The sequence below is a fragment of the Xenopus laevis genome, chromosome 9_10L (genome assembly GCF_017654675.1).
Source record: "Xenopus laevis strain J_2021 chromosome 9_10L, Xenopus_laevis_v10.1, whole genome shotgun sequence".
NCBI classification, from domain to species: Eukaryota; Metazoa; Chordata; class Amphibia; order Anura; family Pipidae; genus Xenopus; species Xenopus laevis.
The window spans coordinates 132573674-132590519 of NC_054387.1; the positions used below are offsets into that span (position 1 = coordinate 132573674).

A 16846-nucleotide genomic window follows, 5' to 3' on the forward strand; every position below is an offset into this window, starting at 1 on the left:
GATTTGTGAATTAACCACTCATTTAGCCATAGTTCAATCTCACCCTAACAGAACTTTAATCTGGCTTTCAGGTGTCTGTAGGAAAACAAATAGCCATTCTCCTCAAACCCCACCCATACAATCCTTTAGGATGGGCCTATTTGCTACAAGCACCACAGTTTAGGAACAATATTGGTAATAAAGAAGAGCTATCCCAGCAAGGAACCGAGTGACCTATTTAAACTAGAGCTGCTCAACAGGCTTATAGGCACATGCGTCCCTCAATAACATGTTTGCCCCCCCATGAGCTTTAAAAAAGTCATTTTTGTTACATAATCTTTTTAATAGGATTCATTCCCACTTTGTTTAATGGAAATGTTTTCCAGTTTGCTGCACAAAAAGGAATAAACTTTTTTTGGGGAAAGAAATAATTTATTCATCATCATCATCATAATCAATGTCTTCAAAGGAAACATACTTGGAATTACAGACAAACAAGCAATTAAGCCCTTTTTACTTTGAATCACTGAAAACTGGAAGAAAAATTTAAAGGGGGAAAATAGCATTTTTACAAGACTCCCTTGTGATATAGAACGTGATTTAAATTTAGGGTAAAAGGAGTGTTATCCTCAAAAATGATATGGAGCCCCATAGAACCTCTATGGTCCCTGTGTTAGAAATGAGCAGTGAGCATGTCCTAATCGTCCTTCTCCCAAAACAAAGTAGTATGTGGGTAGCCAATCAGAGCTCTGCCCTCACACATAAAAAAATAATTGCAGTTCCTTTTCAGGTCCACCTAGCTGTTGGCAGCCCACATAACAAAAAATGGATTGACCAGCATCCAACAGTGCAAAGTTCTGAGTTCTGTCAGCTCTACTGAACAGTTGGCAAATCAGCCAGCATTAAGTAGAAAGTCTGGCTGGTGTAAATAAGGTTTTTGGGTAAAATTTTCATTAAATCAGTACAAAAAACATCTTTTAATGGACTGTTGTCCATAATGCAATATCCAAAACCTTTATAACCTCCTATGTGCCCTTTAAAAACTTGTTATGTATTTTGATTCTTAGGCCGTCACATGGTCGGTCTATAATTCTGTACAAAGCACAAATACAAGTTAGTCATTTGTGATTTGCTTAGCTACTGACAATATATGAAGGCAATTGTGTTAGCTCTACATAATATTACATACGTTACAGATTTCGTAGGGGAGGTAGATATGGTTAACTGGAAATCACATGATACAAAATCCTTCTGTAATGACACTTTGCCATATAACCATTTTCATCATTTTATTATTTCATACAGAAAGTCTCCTTCAGGCTTTGAAGTGCTTGCTCTTCAGTTATTCTATTCCAATCTTCTGGAATTTCTGCCGGCTTAGCTCTGTATTCATTTGCAAACTGCTGATTAAACTCTTTTAAAATGAACTTCCAGTAATCGGATGCATTTATACTGCTATCTGCATGGATGGCCCAGTCAGGGTAGAAAGTTCGGTATTCTTTGTAGGGATGGGATTTCCAATTTGTATCGGAATTCCTGAACGATGTATTTGTCAACACATCTGTGGAGCACAAAGAGCAGCAGAGAATACCTGTGGCTACAGACCTGTATCTTCCAAGACCCTGTGGACGATGGACAGATGCAAAGTGGTCCTTATGGTCATCAGCTCCAGCCTCACAGGGGACCTTGCAGAAGGGACACTGCTTCCCACAGCCAAACACCTTCCTGAATAATTCATCCTCGGGTTTTACCGTGGCATCATCGAGTATTGACTGCACACTCAGACCTTTCCCTTCTGATATTATTTCGCATTCCAACATATTAAGGAAGCTCTGAATGTCAGTAGAAAACTGCTTAACAGATGCAGAATTTTGATAAAGGACAACGTTCAGGTCATTTTGAGAAAACACTAGTTCCGTCTTTAATTTTTCACCGATTTTGGCCAAAAAGTCAGACACACTGGTATTTTGGAGAATATTGGAGTCTTGAAGATGAGCCTTGAGTTTCTTCATAACACAGGACAGAATGCGTCTTTGCAACATTTCTATCTCTCCAGATGTTCTGTATTTGTCTTTAATGTAGGTTAGTATCCAGTTTTTTACAAATAACTCATAATTATTTATATATCTTACATACTGATCAAATTTCTTATCTTCCAACAGTTCTTTTAGTACGGTGTACTGAAAAAACATCCTGCTTTTATATTTTATGGAATCAATACTTGTTAGAATATCACTGACAATTTCATTGCCTAGATGGCTCTTAATATGTATCACTAAGGCCGGCCTGAGGCACTGCTCACAGAATTGTTTCGCCCTGTTCTGGCATTGGTCTTTCTCCTGAAATATGTTTTTGAAGGTCAGGAAATACTGTGATTTTAAGGATTTCAGACATTCCACAGGATCGTTGCTTTGGAGGAAAGCATCGTGCATCTTCTGGAACCTCGGTGCCGCTGTCCCTAAGATGCGGAGCTTCAAGTCTAATTCCAAACAGTCTGTGATGTGAATATTTTGTATTTCTTTCTTCTCAAGCTCCTCAATGACCATATTCAGCAACTCCTGGCAGAATGTCTCGTGGTAGTTCTGTTTTGTGTTGATTTTATTTGCCACATAACTATTGCATCTACTCATTAAGACGTCTACAAGTATCTTTATTTTATAGCAATAATCCTGTTTGTAATAGTCTTTAAGGCCTGCCACTTTAAACGACACCGTTTTCTCACAATTCTCATACCAGGCTAAATCAATGTACTTGTCTTTTATTACAAAGGGGCCTTTTGAGTCTGAAAGATGATTTATCCCAACTAGCATTTTATTTATATAACCACTCTTGTTGCCCATCTCTTTTTTTAACTGCTGGAGCATGCTTTGGCCAACATTATTCCTTTCTAAAGGCCTTAAAGCCATGCCTGCTATTGTACTTTGCCACATGGTATCAAATTCAGATTTAAGATCCATGTCACTAGGACTAACTTGCCTCCTCTTACAGTTTTCAAGAAGTGAGTCAACTTTGCCTTCAATTGCCTTAATGTAGCCCTTTTTTTTTTCCAGTATCGCGCACATCACTTTTTGAATACGTACATCCTCCGAAAGCTTTGAGCTTAAACCTCTCTCAAGCTCTTTTTTTAGACTTTTTATACTTTTGAAGAAATCTTCTTTATACTTCTCTACAAGATTTATATTATCAGACCCACTTTCAAAATACGCTTCCAACAATTCTGACATGTTTTTCTCCCCTTTCTGTAGAGCTTCGCTCATTGAATATCCATAGCCATTTATTGTATCAGTCGTGAGTTCGGTTTCCTGGTTTTTGATTGCGTTTTCTGTTCCAATCATCCAGTTGTACATCTCCTTGCGGAAGGTCCATTCGAGCTCGGAGTATTTTCTGGAAAGCTGGTCGTAAGCTTCAGCCACCAAACTGTTTCTGAAACTGAAAAGGAATTTTTCATGTTTCACTGCTTTCCACAAGCTTCTTACCCACTCGAGAAATGAATAAATATTCTGGGGTTTCTGCGCTTTAAACTTATTTTTCATATAGTCAAACATATACTTTTTCAGTATAGAGATATTTTCACTGTATCCGGAGTTAATAGGAGCCATGGGTGGCACTCCTTGCCACAGCCCAGGAATATACCAGCTATTGTCTTCAAGGTCATAGGTCATGATATCACTAAATGCAGTGATTCCACCTCTCTTTTCCATTTTTGCTGCAGCCTTTGTCATTTCATCCAACTGCTCTAAGAGTTTCTTTCTGTCCCTTATGGTCATTGCATAGGCAGAAACATCACTCACATTATGATGCACAAACTGGCAGTTGGGTTTCTTTCCTACTTCTTTCATCCTAAGGAACGCATGGACCACAATCTGCAGCGTATCTCTCATTTCTGTGGTGTTTTCCATGGCCATGTTAATTATAGTGATATCACTCAATCCCACAACTAGAGTTGCTAACTCGTTGTCGTGCTCATTACTTTCATCAATTGAGGCCAGCTCTGGGGCTTTTAAACCTTCAGTGTCAATCACTAGAATAAATTCACAGTCCAGCTCCTTTTGGAAGTCTTCCTTTACTTTGATAAATGTCATAAAGGCTCCCCGTGTGCATCGTCCACTAGCCACAGGGAACTGCAAGCCAAACATGGTGTTCAGGAGGGTGGATTTCCCAGTGCTCTGCACTCCCAGCACTGTGATTACTCTCATTCTGCATTTCTTTCCTGTTTTATTATCCAGCTCAGTCAAGACATCTGTAACCCACTGCAGGGGTATATTGGAGGCATCACCATCCATTAGCTCCAAAGGGAACCCATCCAGTAGCAGATCTGCTGCTACTCCTGGGAGATTACTGAATCTTTTCTGCTTCATCTTTAAAGTTCCATCTTTTACCATAGACCATTCTGCTTCATAAAACTGACCTAACTCACGTAGAAAATGTTCAATTCCTAGTGAACTTTCAGAAATGTCCTGATCTAAAATAGTAAGTTGAGCCATGCTGGTTACAATGTTGCACTTCTTCTTGTATTCATTTTGTAATACGGACAACGTTTTCCTGCCAATGGAGCCTAGTTCGAATTTCATCCATTTGAGAAAGTAAAGTTTTTCTGTATATGCCAAGTCATTAACAGCCTCCCCAAACTTATGGATTCCATTTGGAAGACTGTGTTGATTTTGTGCTCTTCGAAGTTCTAAATTTCTTTTTATTAGGTCTGACCTGTAGTTCTCGCTGTTCTTATCACCTTGTTCCCTCATTCTGCACAGCTCTTTCTCATTTTTAGTCACTTGTTTCCAAATCTTATCCTGGAGCTTCATTGTTTCCTTTTTGTATTGGGCAATGTCATTTATTTTATTGGTAATCTCCAGAACGAGTTGTTTTGCTCTCTGACACTCCTTGGCATTTTCATCTACTTTAAAATTGTATTTATGGGCAATTTCTACCATGTCCTCTAGTCTGATCGGTTTGGGTGACTTTCTCATAACATTTGTAATGACATTTTGTAGGTGTTTCACCAGTGCAGCTTCATTAATCTCCGGGTCTTTCACAAATATATTTGTTTTTTTTAAATTTAATTCCAAGCATAATTTGCCAAGCAATGTTTTGGTTTCCTTACTGGCACGTTTGCCATCGGCTGGGCAGATAACAAAATAACAGTTTGGGATTGTTTTTGTAGAATTTAGCAGCAATGTATATTTTTTCTCATCAATATCTTCTGTAAACACAAACACAGCAGAAGACACCTGTGCCATGAAACACAACTGATCGTTGTTTGACGTAAGATCCCCCCGAAGATTAGTAACGGCAATGGGTTCTGGGAAAATATCAGAATTTTTTCTCCCCACTGGAAAATACCAAGCTATTTCCACTAATCCATCTGAAATTTCCTTTGGAGAGTATCCACACTCCTGATCCCGATGCACAAAGAAATCATGAAACATATAAGTGGGGCTAAGTACTTGATTAAAGATTCTAGACTTGGATAAATTACATTTTCCGAGTCTCACAATTGAGACTATTGGCATGGCTATGTGAACCAAGCTGTCCTCTTTAAATGTCTTCATAATTATTTGTGACTGAGGTCTCCATCTCTTCACAATATCTCTCATGGTCCACAACATGATAGTGAACTGATTACCTTCCCCAGAAGGGAGCAACAGAGGGACAGCAAATTGGCACATGGACATTTTCGAAATTATTTCCTGCTGCAAAAAATGATCTGAGCAGTGCAGAACAGCACAAAGCACATCAAGCGGGTGGACAGAACATGAATGCTGGCTCCAAGGATTATAGTCAAAATCCTCATCATCATTATGAGGATTTTCCACAGGTCTTCCACTGGATAAATCAGAACTATGTGTTCTTGTGTTTCTAGCAGTTTCATCCAATGCAATAAGTTTTCTAATGAAACTCCATGCTTCTCCATTTGGATCATGAAGGTCGGGGCTTCTCAGAACCTCATATCCAATGGACAGGACTTGCTGAAGTGTTAGTTTATTGGTCTTATAGTCTTTAAAGTTTAACTGTAACAGCAGTTCATCGTATCTTTCCCCTGAGTGAATAAAAAAAAAAAACAATCACTTTCTAATATAATGTAAAATGCCTATTATTTAATACTGCTTTCATTATTGTATAAAAATAGTTTCACTAGTAAGTTGCCTATGATTGCCTTGACCAAGAGTATATATAGTCATCCCTCTGTATTCCTCTCTTTATCCACCATCTCTATTCATTTCCCCTTCCTTTATTTTTAAAGGGCATGTGCTGTTACTTTCAAGTGTTTCCCTTTTCAAGTAAATGGGAGCCCCTTCAAACAGCTTGACTATGAAGCACCACATGTGCCACCTACCATAATCTATTCTTATCAATTAAATTAGTTATTTATGATGTTTCTCCCCCTTACATTCTGTTATCATTTGTCAATGTTATAAGCAAATGTGGCTATTGTGTGTAGAAAAAATTAAATGCTGACTAAAAGGGGCTAATTGCACCCAAGAACACCTGACTGTTCATGGCCTAAATTAGGTCTACTGGGGTTAAAATTGGATTTTTGCCAAAGTACTACCAGGGCCAAGGGACCACAGGACAGGGAGTCTGCTTTCAGCTCTTTTGCTAGCAATAACTGTTGCACACGTCCACCAGAAATGGCAAACCACACATTTAATCTTAATCTAAATACCTTTTCATTAAAAAGTGAAAAGGTGAGGGTAGTGTTTTTGTGGGTCCAAACCATGGGACCTTTACCCTGAGCCAATCAGCATCTATAAGTATCTATTAAAGCAGTGTTGTCCAACTGGCAGGCCACAACCCCCCTTGTATGCCCCCCACATGAAAGTCTGCCTGCTGTGTCTGGTTACCATATGTCAGCTTTAAGGGTGGTGGCACATGTAGCGGTCCGGGGAGATTAGTTGCCCATCGACAAATGCCTTCCCGCCAGCTAGAATGTGAATTGCCAGCAGGATGGCATTTGGACCGATTCAGTTTTTCGAAGACGCCCCAAAGTTTCGTGAGGCAACTTCAGGGCGACTTTGGAAAAATGAAGCAATCTGAGTGCCATCCCGCCGGCGATTCACATTTTAGCCGGCAGGAAGGCATTTCGGGGAGATTAGTCACCCGAAGAAGAGGAGATTTGTCACTGGGTGACTAATCTCCCTAGAATGCTATGTGTGCCACCACCCTAAAAGTTATCACTACAGAGATTAACTGACCCCTGCATTATTTACACCTAAAATTCAGACTATAAACTCCTGCATTGTTCACACATGTAATCCCCCCTGCATTGTTCACACATGTAACACCTCTATTGTTCACACCCTAAAGACCTGTACTGTTCACTCCTCAGAACCAGACCGAAACTGCCCACATTGTTCAAACCTCATATGAAGGGGCAGCAGCATTGTGTCACTGTATGTAGTACATCTTAAAGTGGTCCTGATAGGTTTCACTGTCTCCTGCTCAGTTCTACCTGCCCTATGCTCCCTATGTGTGTCATACTCTACCTGCCCTATGCTCCCTGTGTGTGTTATACTCTGCCTTCCCTATACTCCCTGTGTGTGCCTTACTCTGCCTGCTCTATGCTTCCTGTGTGTGCCGCACTTTGCCTGACCTATGCTCCCTGGGTGTGCCATACTATGCATGCCCTATGCTCCCTACGTGTGCCATACTGTACCTGCCCTATGCTCCTTGGATGTGCCATACTCTGCCTGTGTGTGCTATACTCTGCCTGCCCTATGCTCCCTGTGTGTGTCATACTCTGCCTGTGTGTGCCCTGCTCTGCCTGTGGAACATAAGTCTGGTAGGGTTTGTTAGCATTTAAAAATTGTTGTTAGGGGGTCCTAAGGTGTTTAGGGGGTGCTGTGTTATCCACAGGGGAGGAGGAGGCATATGGATTTAAGCTTTTTTCACATATGAGTGATAAGTGATATTCATGCAGTGAGTACCAACCATTTGGTTTTTTGGTGTGATACCACAATTAATGGGAACATGGCGCTGTGGAAACGTGGTTTAAAGTGGGTGTACTTTAAATCAGGGAGTGGATAACACTGGCTTCCATTATTAGCCCTCCACCATTTAAGCCAGAAAAATTCCAGCCCTCTGTACCACAGAAGTTGGACAGCACTGCTTTAGAGTTACTGTTAGTCACTGTGCAGAAACATGGCTAGCCTTGGACATTATGATGCCCTTGTCTCTAAGTAGTGGTAAGATATTTCTGACAGTCTCCTTTTCCTCTCTTGAGTGTTTTATGTATGAATAACTCAAATTTATCTTTTGGGTCTGGTTTCACTTATAGAGAATTTTTTCCTCTGTTGGTAGGGCCTCCAAAAGCATATCCGTGTAAAATACTTCACCTTGTACGTTCCTTAGATGATCTATGGCTCGAATGGCTCTTCCACTGCCCTCCATGGCTTCGAGACTGTTAGCCTAAAATAGGGTTTTATAAAAGATGAGATTAGAAAACCAATGCAATAGTATCATCACAAAATCTACTCTTGCTGCAGTACAGTAGAACATGGATCATGCAATAGATGCTCACTCATGTGGAACCCTGCAAATTACAACAGGGAACATGTCATTTTACAGACTCTACCACCAGTAGACCACTAGGACTTCTACCAACATTCTGACCCTTTTAGGTGAAGCGCAGGGCTGCTAATCTACCTAGCACAATCTTACTTGTTCTCCTGGAGCATAGAAATCTAGTAGTGATGTATGGCTTGACCAAAACCCAAGGTGACCCATCGGTTTATCACTGGTTAGGTGCGATTGGATTGAAATGGGGCCAACCATTGCGGGTTAGGATTGGGTGTGGGTCAGACTAGGTTAGTACACGCCTCCTCTGATCGCAGAGATTTCCTGTCTTGGAACCAGAAGGACACACAGAAATAGCATACAGAGAGAGAAAACATGGGTATGGGATGGGCACAGGTCCTACAATGGCAACACTTTGCAGGTTAGGGTTGGTGCGGGTTTTCCAGACCCACACTCTAGAATCTAGCCTTCACACTAGCATCTCACTCACAGTTCCTTAGTTATTCTTTTAGTGGAACCTCCTATGTCAGAGGAGTATGGGCAAATTCATACTCCTCACTAAGGGAGGCATCGAAAGGAAAGAACTACAACCCACTCATGCATCATATACACCAAGAGGGAAGCTACACGTTACTACCTGTCATGTGATACTATCCACTACCAGACAAGATCTAACCACTTGGTGAGGTTGCCCTGATCTTTACCACTATATTTCTGGGTAACAGTCAACTGAAAGTTAGTTCTCCCCCTTCTCTGGCATTTTGGGTCAGCATACTTAAATGTCTGCTGGTGTAAACATCTATTTCTGATAGGCTGGTATAGTTTGCTGAACAGGGGAAAATAAACACGTTCATTACTGATTATATTATAGAATGAAGACAATTCCTTACAAGACAGAGGGTTCCAAATGGACCACAGTGCATAAAGGATCCACCATAGTGTGTTTGCTCAATGATGGACCTATGGACACTTATCTCAAGTTTCTGTATCTGGTATTTCATCCCACATCCGATAGGCTATCTACTTTCCCACAAACAATCAAACTCACCTATTCTAGAATCCCTACCGCACACCTATGAATTCTTCAAAGTTACCATACCATAATGGATACTCAGCATTTCTTGGCAACATCCTTAAATTTAATTTGTTTCTCACACCTTTAGATTACAAGATCTGACCAGGACCCTCAAATTTTGCTGATTCTCTGATTCTCTGTGTAACCCTTTTGAAAATGTATTGTGAGTCTTCTGCCTGTTTGTAATACAGGTTTTTTACATGTAAAATTAGAGCATCCAACTGTAGGGCACCAGTTGGTAATTTACAATAACACAGTGTTTTAAGGTAAAGACACACTGGCGTTTGCAATCACTGTGGAGTGTGGACCTTTGATGGAAAATACACTGTCAAAGATACTCAGTGATTCCCACATTTCCCATTCAAGGGAATATGATTGGCTGATGGCAGAGACAGGCGTTTGCAATAACAAAAATGTCATGTGCTGTGGACCCATACGGCCCCATTTGAATAGCAAATTACACATAAAGCACATTATTGATAGGTTGCGGCACTAGGAGCCAATGCCAATGTGATTGTTGCGCTAATTAATCAGAATTAATTGATGATTTTAGTGAAATTGGTGAATTAAAGGGGACCTGTCATCCAGATATTAAAAGCTATATAAGAAATTAAATTAAACCCCAATTTTTTTTTATATAAATTAAAATATACATACAAAGGTAAACATCTCAGCTGCCAATCATATATTGCCTGCCCCACCTCTATGCCTCATTTTTCTTTCTGCACCTCCCTATATATCACTGATACGGTGTATCATGGGCATGGGCTTCAGGCCCCCATTATGGCAAATGATACAAGATTTGGAGATGATGCAAAGCTTGGCTTAAGAACAGTGTGATTGTGAATTTCAAGACTGAAGGAAAAAAGATTTAGATAAGTTATATGATGTAATCAATAATCTGAACCTTTTTTCAGTAGGATTTGGATTCAGGCTAACCCAAAATTCTATGGAACCATAAACTTGTAGAGGTGTTCAAATCGCCCAGGGGTTGTTGAAGTTACAAATAGTAGTTAGTTAGTGAAAGGGGAAAAAAAAGCTTTCAGTCCAATAGAAATAGCCCCAGTTAAAGGGCAAACTACAATTATATACCACAAATATGGATACCCCAAGAAAAAGTGTTACAAGTAATTATAAAAGTAAAAAAAAAATTTGTGCTAATGGGACACTTACATAACCAGAAAGCCTGGATCCAAACCCTTAAAAACTATGTGACTCTAGATCACATGATTAAGAGGATTGCTTTATTTATTTTTTCTTTCATTACTCTAATTTGAATATGCAAATTAGAATTCGGCTTCAGTTCTGGATTCGGACAAAGGAAGGATTCAAGGTAAGGCAGAACCCCTAAAATATGTATTTGTATTTTGCTTCAGGTGTAAATGACATAAGGTATTTATCGACTAGTGGGAAATGCTGGGAAATACTGCTTCATGTTGGGGATTGGCTGGCATTGTACAACTAGTTCACCAGCTTCTAGGGAAGCAGTCAGCAGGACGGGAGAGGCTGGGTGGTGTTCGTAAAGGTTTTGGGGTATAGTCTAGCGATGTCGGCCTTGCCTGAGACCTGCGGGACCCGTAGGTTTACCCTCAGGTTAGGTGGGTTCGGCCCGACTCCTGCACCAAATCTTCAGGTCGCGGGCCCCCCGCAACCTAGCACTTCTGGCGCCTAACTTTATAGACTCGAGGCCGCCCCCACCCCATTTGTGACGTCATTCTGGGGCAGGACGGGCGGGGGTCTATAAATTTGGGGGAAATGGCGGGCCAGGCCGGATGTGGATTGGGAGGGGGTGGGTGGAGAATTTTTCGACACCTACATCACTAGTATATTCATATTAAAGGAGCACAAAATATAACATTTCAAAACCTATTACTTCTGTGTATACTTGATAAAAACCTACTACTTCTGTGTATACTTGATAAAAACCTATTACTTCTGTGTATACTTGATAAAAACCTATTACTTCTGTGTATACTTGATAAAAACCTATTACTTCTGTGTATACTTGATAAAAACCTATTACTTCTGTGTATACTTGATAAAAACACAGGGGCCCAACCAGGAAGTAGAAATCTCGGCAGCTGGATCTGCACTGTAACAATCTCTCCGTAATTACCTTTACTCCAGGAGACCTTGTCCCAATCCCAGCAGATCTCAGTCGTGGCCCCTTCTCAGCACAGGATCCAGTGTGTCCCCTCTAACCCGAGATGGAGTGCGGCACCAAAATTCTTTATCTGAAGGAAGAGCTCAGTGTACACACACAGACATTGCTGCATTCCAGGAGCAAAATGACTTCTTATAAATGGAAAGTACAGAATACAGTACAGAAGTGCTTTCACTTTCACTTCTACTCAGCACAGCCATGCCCAGAACATAGACAACTCCAGCTCGTATTACAGGTTTTGTCTAAATGAACACAATCCCAACAGAAATCAGACTTAAAGGAGAACTAAACCCTAAACATGAATATGGTTAAAAATGGCATATTTTATATAGTGAACATATTGCACGAGGCTAAAGTTTGAGCTTGTCAATAGCAGCAATGATCCAGGACTTCAAACTTGTCACAGGGGGTCACCATCTTGGATAGTGTCTGCATACCTCCCAACATTTTGGAAGTAAAAAGAGGGACAAAAAATTTTTTCGCACGTAGCGCAGCAAAATTTTTTGGCCACGCCCTTTTTGTGTGGCCACACCCCCTAATTACCATGTTCATTTTACAAAATTTGGCAGGTTATGAAAGTTTGAAAATATTTCTCCTTATCTAAACTGTTTTTTGGTGTCTCAAAATTGTTACAAAGTATCTTATGTGCACCTGTTAGTTGTTCTGGGCTCTCTGCTAAAAGCCAATTAAGTGAGAAACTTTGTTTCTTTTTCTGGCTGTTCAGTGCAGAGAAAAGAGGGACTTTCCAGTACAAATGAGGGACTGCGGGTTAAGCTGTCAAAACAGGGACTGTCCCTCCGAAAAAAGGACAGTTGGGAGGTATGTGTTTGTGACACTCACATGCTCAGTGGGCTCTGATTGGCTGTTGAGAAGCTAAGCTTAGGGCTCGTCACTAATTATCCAGCAGAAAATGAGCTTCCCTGGCTGTAATATAAGCTGATGCTACAGGTTTGCTGATTATTAAATTCTGATGCTAATTGCACTGGTTTCTGTGCTGCCATGTAGTAATTATGTGTATTAATTACTAATCAGCCTTATATTGTGACATTTCTATTCTATGTGTACTGTATATTGTGAGTGGATCCCTAAGCTCAGTAAGTGACAGCAGCACAGAGCATGTGCAGTGAATCAGCAGAAAAGAAGATGGGGAGCTACTGGGGCATCTTTGGAGACACAGATCTTTACTGCTAAAGGGATGTGGTTGCCTTGGGCTGGTACAGAAGCACAAAACATCATGTACTACATTTCTACCTACATCTTTAGTTAAGCTTTAGTTCTCCTTTAAACACAACCTTTTTCTGACGATGCACAGTTACTACTTATTCACTGATTTCTAACCAATTGTAAAAAAAATAACACATGCGGTATTAGTACCAGCTAGAGTTCTCAGTGACCCAAAACTGAAGAGCGCCATACATTTTTGTGACTTTTAAATCATTTACTTGTTGCTCTGTGGAGTTGTCAGTATTACAGTTAATACAAAAGGAAGACCAATGAAAAAAGGTGCTTAGGATAGGTTATTCTTAGACATAATAAAGTTATTTTAACTTCCCCTTGAAGTACAAGGCCAGTAATGTAACTGGAGCACAGGGGTGCAGGTCAGGGAGCTGGGCCCCCCCCCCCCAACTCTGAACGAAAATTTAGCTCCAGATTCATGTTGCCGCAAGCATCTGACGGGCCCCAAGGTAACAGATACGTACTACTATAGTTTATATAAACAAGCTGCTGTGTAGCCATGGGGGCAGCCATTCAAGCACAGGATACACAGTAGATAACAGATAAGTACTACTATAGTTTATATAAACAAGCTGCTGTGTAGCCATGGGGGCAGCCATTCAAGCACAGGATACACAGTAGATAACAGATAAGTACTACTATGTTTATATAAACAAGCTGTTGTGTAGCCATGGGGGCAGCCATTCAAGCACAGGATACACAGTAGATAACAGATAAGTACTACTATAGTTTATATAAACAAGCTGCTGTGTAGCCATGGGGGCAGCCATTCAAGCACAGGATACACAGTAGATAACAGATAAGTACTACTATGTTTATATAAACAAGCTGTTGTGTAGCCATGGGGGCAGCCATTCAAGCACAGGATACACAGTAGATAACAGATAAGTACTACTATAGTTTATATAAACAAGCTGCTGTGTAGCCATGGGGGCAGCCATTCAAGCACAGGATACACAGTAGATAACAGATAAGTACTACTATAGTTTATATAAACAGGCTGCTGTGTAGCCATGGGGGCAGCCATTCAAGCACAGGATACACAGTAGATAACAGATAAGTACTACTATAGTTTATATAAACAAGCTGCTGTGTAGCCATGGGGCAGCCATTCAAGCACAGGATACACAGTAGATAACAGATAAGTACTACTATAGTTTATATAAACAAGCTGCTGTGCAGCCATGGGGGCAGCCATTCAAGCACAGGATACACAGTAGATAACAGATAAGTACTACTATAGTTTATATAAACAAGCTGCTGTGTAGCCATGGGGGCAGCCATTCAAGCACAGGATACACAGTAGATAACAGATAAGTACTACTATAGTTTATATAAACAAGCTGCTGTGCAGCCATGGGGGCAGCCATTCAAGCACAGGATACACAGTAGATAACAGATAAGTACTACTATAGTTTATATAAACAAGCTGCTGTGTAGCCATGGGGGCAGCCATTCAAGCACAGGATACACAGTAGATAACAGATAAGTACTACTATGTTTATATAAACAAGCTGTTGTGTAGCCATGGGGGCAGCCATTCAAGCACAGGATACACAGTAGATAACAGATAACTACTACTATAGTTTATATAAACAAGCTGCTGTGTAGCCATGGGGCAGCCATTCAAGCACAGGCTACACAGTAGATAACAGATAAGTGCTACTATAGTTTATATAAACAAGCTGCTGTGTAGCCCTGGGGGCAGCCATTCAAGCACAGGATACACAGTAGATAACAGATAAGTACTACTATAGTTTATATAAACAAGCTGCTGTGTAGCCCTGGGGGCAGCCATTCAAGCACAGGATACACAGTAGATAACAGATAAGTACTACTATAGTTTATATAAACAAGCTGCTGTGTAGCCATGGGGGCAGCCATTCAAGCACAGGATACACAGTAGATAACAGATAAGTACTACTATAGTTTATATAAACAAGCTGCTGTGTAGCCATGGGGGCAGCCATTCAAGCACAGGATACACAGTAGATAACAGATAAGTACTACTATAGTTTATATAAACAAGCTGCTGTGCAGCCATGGGGGCAGCCATTCAAGCACAGGATACACAGTAGATAACAAATAAGTACTACTATAGTTTATATAAACAAGCTGCTGTGCAGCCATGGGGGCAGCCATTCAAGCACAGGATACACAGTAGATAACAGATAAGTACTACTATAGTTTATATAAACAAGCTGTTGTGTAGCCATGGGGGCAGCCATTCAAGCACAGGCTACACAGTAGATAACAGATAACTACTACTATAGTTTATATAAACAAGCTGCTGTGTAGCCATGGGGCAGCCATTCTAGCACAGGATACACAGTAGATAACAAATAAGTACTACTATAGTTTATATAAACAAGCTGCTGTGTAGCCATGGGGGCAGCCATTCAAGCACAGGATACACAGTAGATAACAGATAAGTACTACTATAGTTTATATAAACAAGCTGCTGTGTAGCCATGGGGGCAGCCATTCAAGCACAGGATACACAGTAGATAACAGATAAGTACTACTATAGTTTATATAAACAAGCTGCTGTGTAGCCATGGGGGCAGCCATTCAAGCACAGGATACACAGTAGATAACAGATAAGTACTACTATAGTTTATATAAACAAGCTGCTGTGTAGCCATGGGGGCAGCCATTCTAGCACAGGATACACAGTAGATAACAAATAAGTACTACTATAGTTTATATAAACAAGCTGCTGTGTAGCCATGGGGGCAGCCATTCAAGCACAGGATACACAGTAGATAACAGATAAGTACTACTATAGTTTATATAAACAAGCTGCTGTGTAGCCATGGGGGCAGCCATTCAAGCACAGGATACACAGTAGATAACAGATAAGTACTACTATAGTTTATATAAACAAGCTGCTGTGTAGCCATGGGGGCAGCCATTCAAGCACAGGATACACAGTAGATAACAGATAAGTACTACTATAGTTTATATAAACAAGCTGCTGTGTAGCCATGGGGGCAGCCATTCAAGCACAGGATACACAGTAGATAACAGATAAGTACTACTATAGTTTATATAAACAAGCTGCTGTGTAGCCATGGGGGCAGCCATTCTAGCACAGGATACACAGTAGATAACAAATAAGTACTACTATAGTTTATATAAACAAGCTGCTGTGTAGCCATGGGGCAGCCATTCAAGCACAGGATACACAGTAGATAACAGATAAGTACTACTATGTTTATATAAACAAGCTGATGTGTAGCCATGGGGCAGCCATTCAAGCACAGGATACACAGTAGATAACAGATAAGTACTACTATAGTTTATATAAACAAGCTGCTGTGTAGCCATGGGGGCAGCCATTCAAGCACAGGATACACAGTAGATAACAGATAAGTACTACTATAGTTTATATAAACAAGCTGCTGTGCAGCCATGGGGGCAGCCATGGGGGCAGCCATTCAAGCACAGGATACACAGTAGATAACAAATAAGTACTACTATAGTTTATATAAACAAGCTGCTGTGCAGCCATGGGGGCAGCCATTCAAGCACAGGATACACAGTAGATAACAGATAAGTACTTCTATAGTTTATATAAACAAGCTGCTGTGCAGCCATGGGGGCAGCCATTCAAGCACAGGATACACAGTAGATAACAGATAAGTACTACTATAGTTTATATAAACAAGCTGCTGTGTAGGCATGGGGGCAGCCATTCAATCACAGGATACACAGTAGATAACAGATAAGTACTACTATAGTTTATATAAACAAGCTGTTGTGTAGCCATGGGGGCAGCCATTCAAGCACAGGCTACACAGTAGATAACAGATAACTACTACTATAGTTTATATAAACAAGCTGCTGTGTAGCCATGGGGGCAGCCATTCTAGCAC

The 16846-nt window shown here is 40.6% G+C and overlaps 1 protein-coding gene across 1 annotated transcript; it reads right to left on the reverse strand.

Moving 5' to 3' along the window:
* Positions 1–325: 325 nt before the first annotated feature.
* On the reverse strand, positions 326–11899 carry LOC108703945 (up-regulator of cell proliferation). The gene is made up of 3 exons (XM_018240256.2): positions 11685–11899; positions 8313–8385; positions 326–6016 (listed from the first exon to the last, which is right to left on the reverse strand). Exons 2-3 carry the CDS (start codon positions 8365–8367, stop codon positions 1272–1274), a joined length of 4800 nt encoding a protein of 1599 aa, XP_018095745.1. The 5' UTR covers positions 8368–8385; positions 11685–11899; the 3' UTR covers positions 326–1271.
* Positions 11900–16846: the final 4947 nt, after the last annotated feature.

Bases quoted from the DNA above. Each gene is read 5' to 3' on its own strand.
- LOC108703945 (XM_018240256.2), bottom strand. From the start codon at position 8,367: ATGGAGGGCAGTGGAAGAGCCATTCGAGCCATAGATCATCTAAGGAAC. The intron at 6,017-8,312 runs GTGAAGTATTTT...TTATTCACTCAG, and splicing joins TCATCTAAGGAACGTACAAG to GGGAAAGATACGATGAACTG.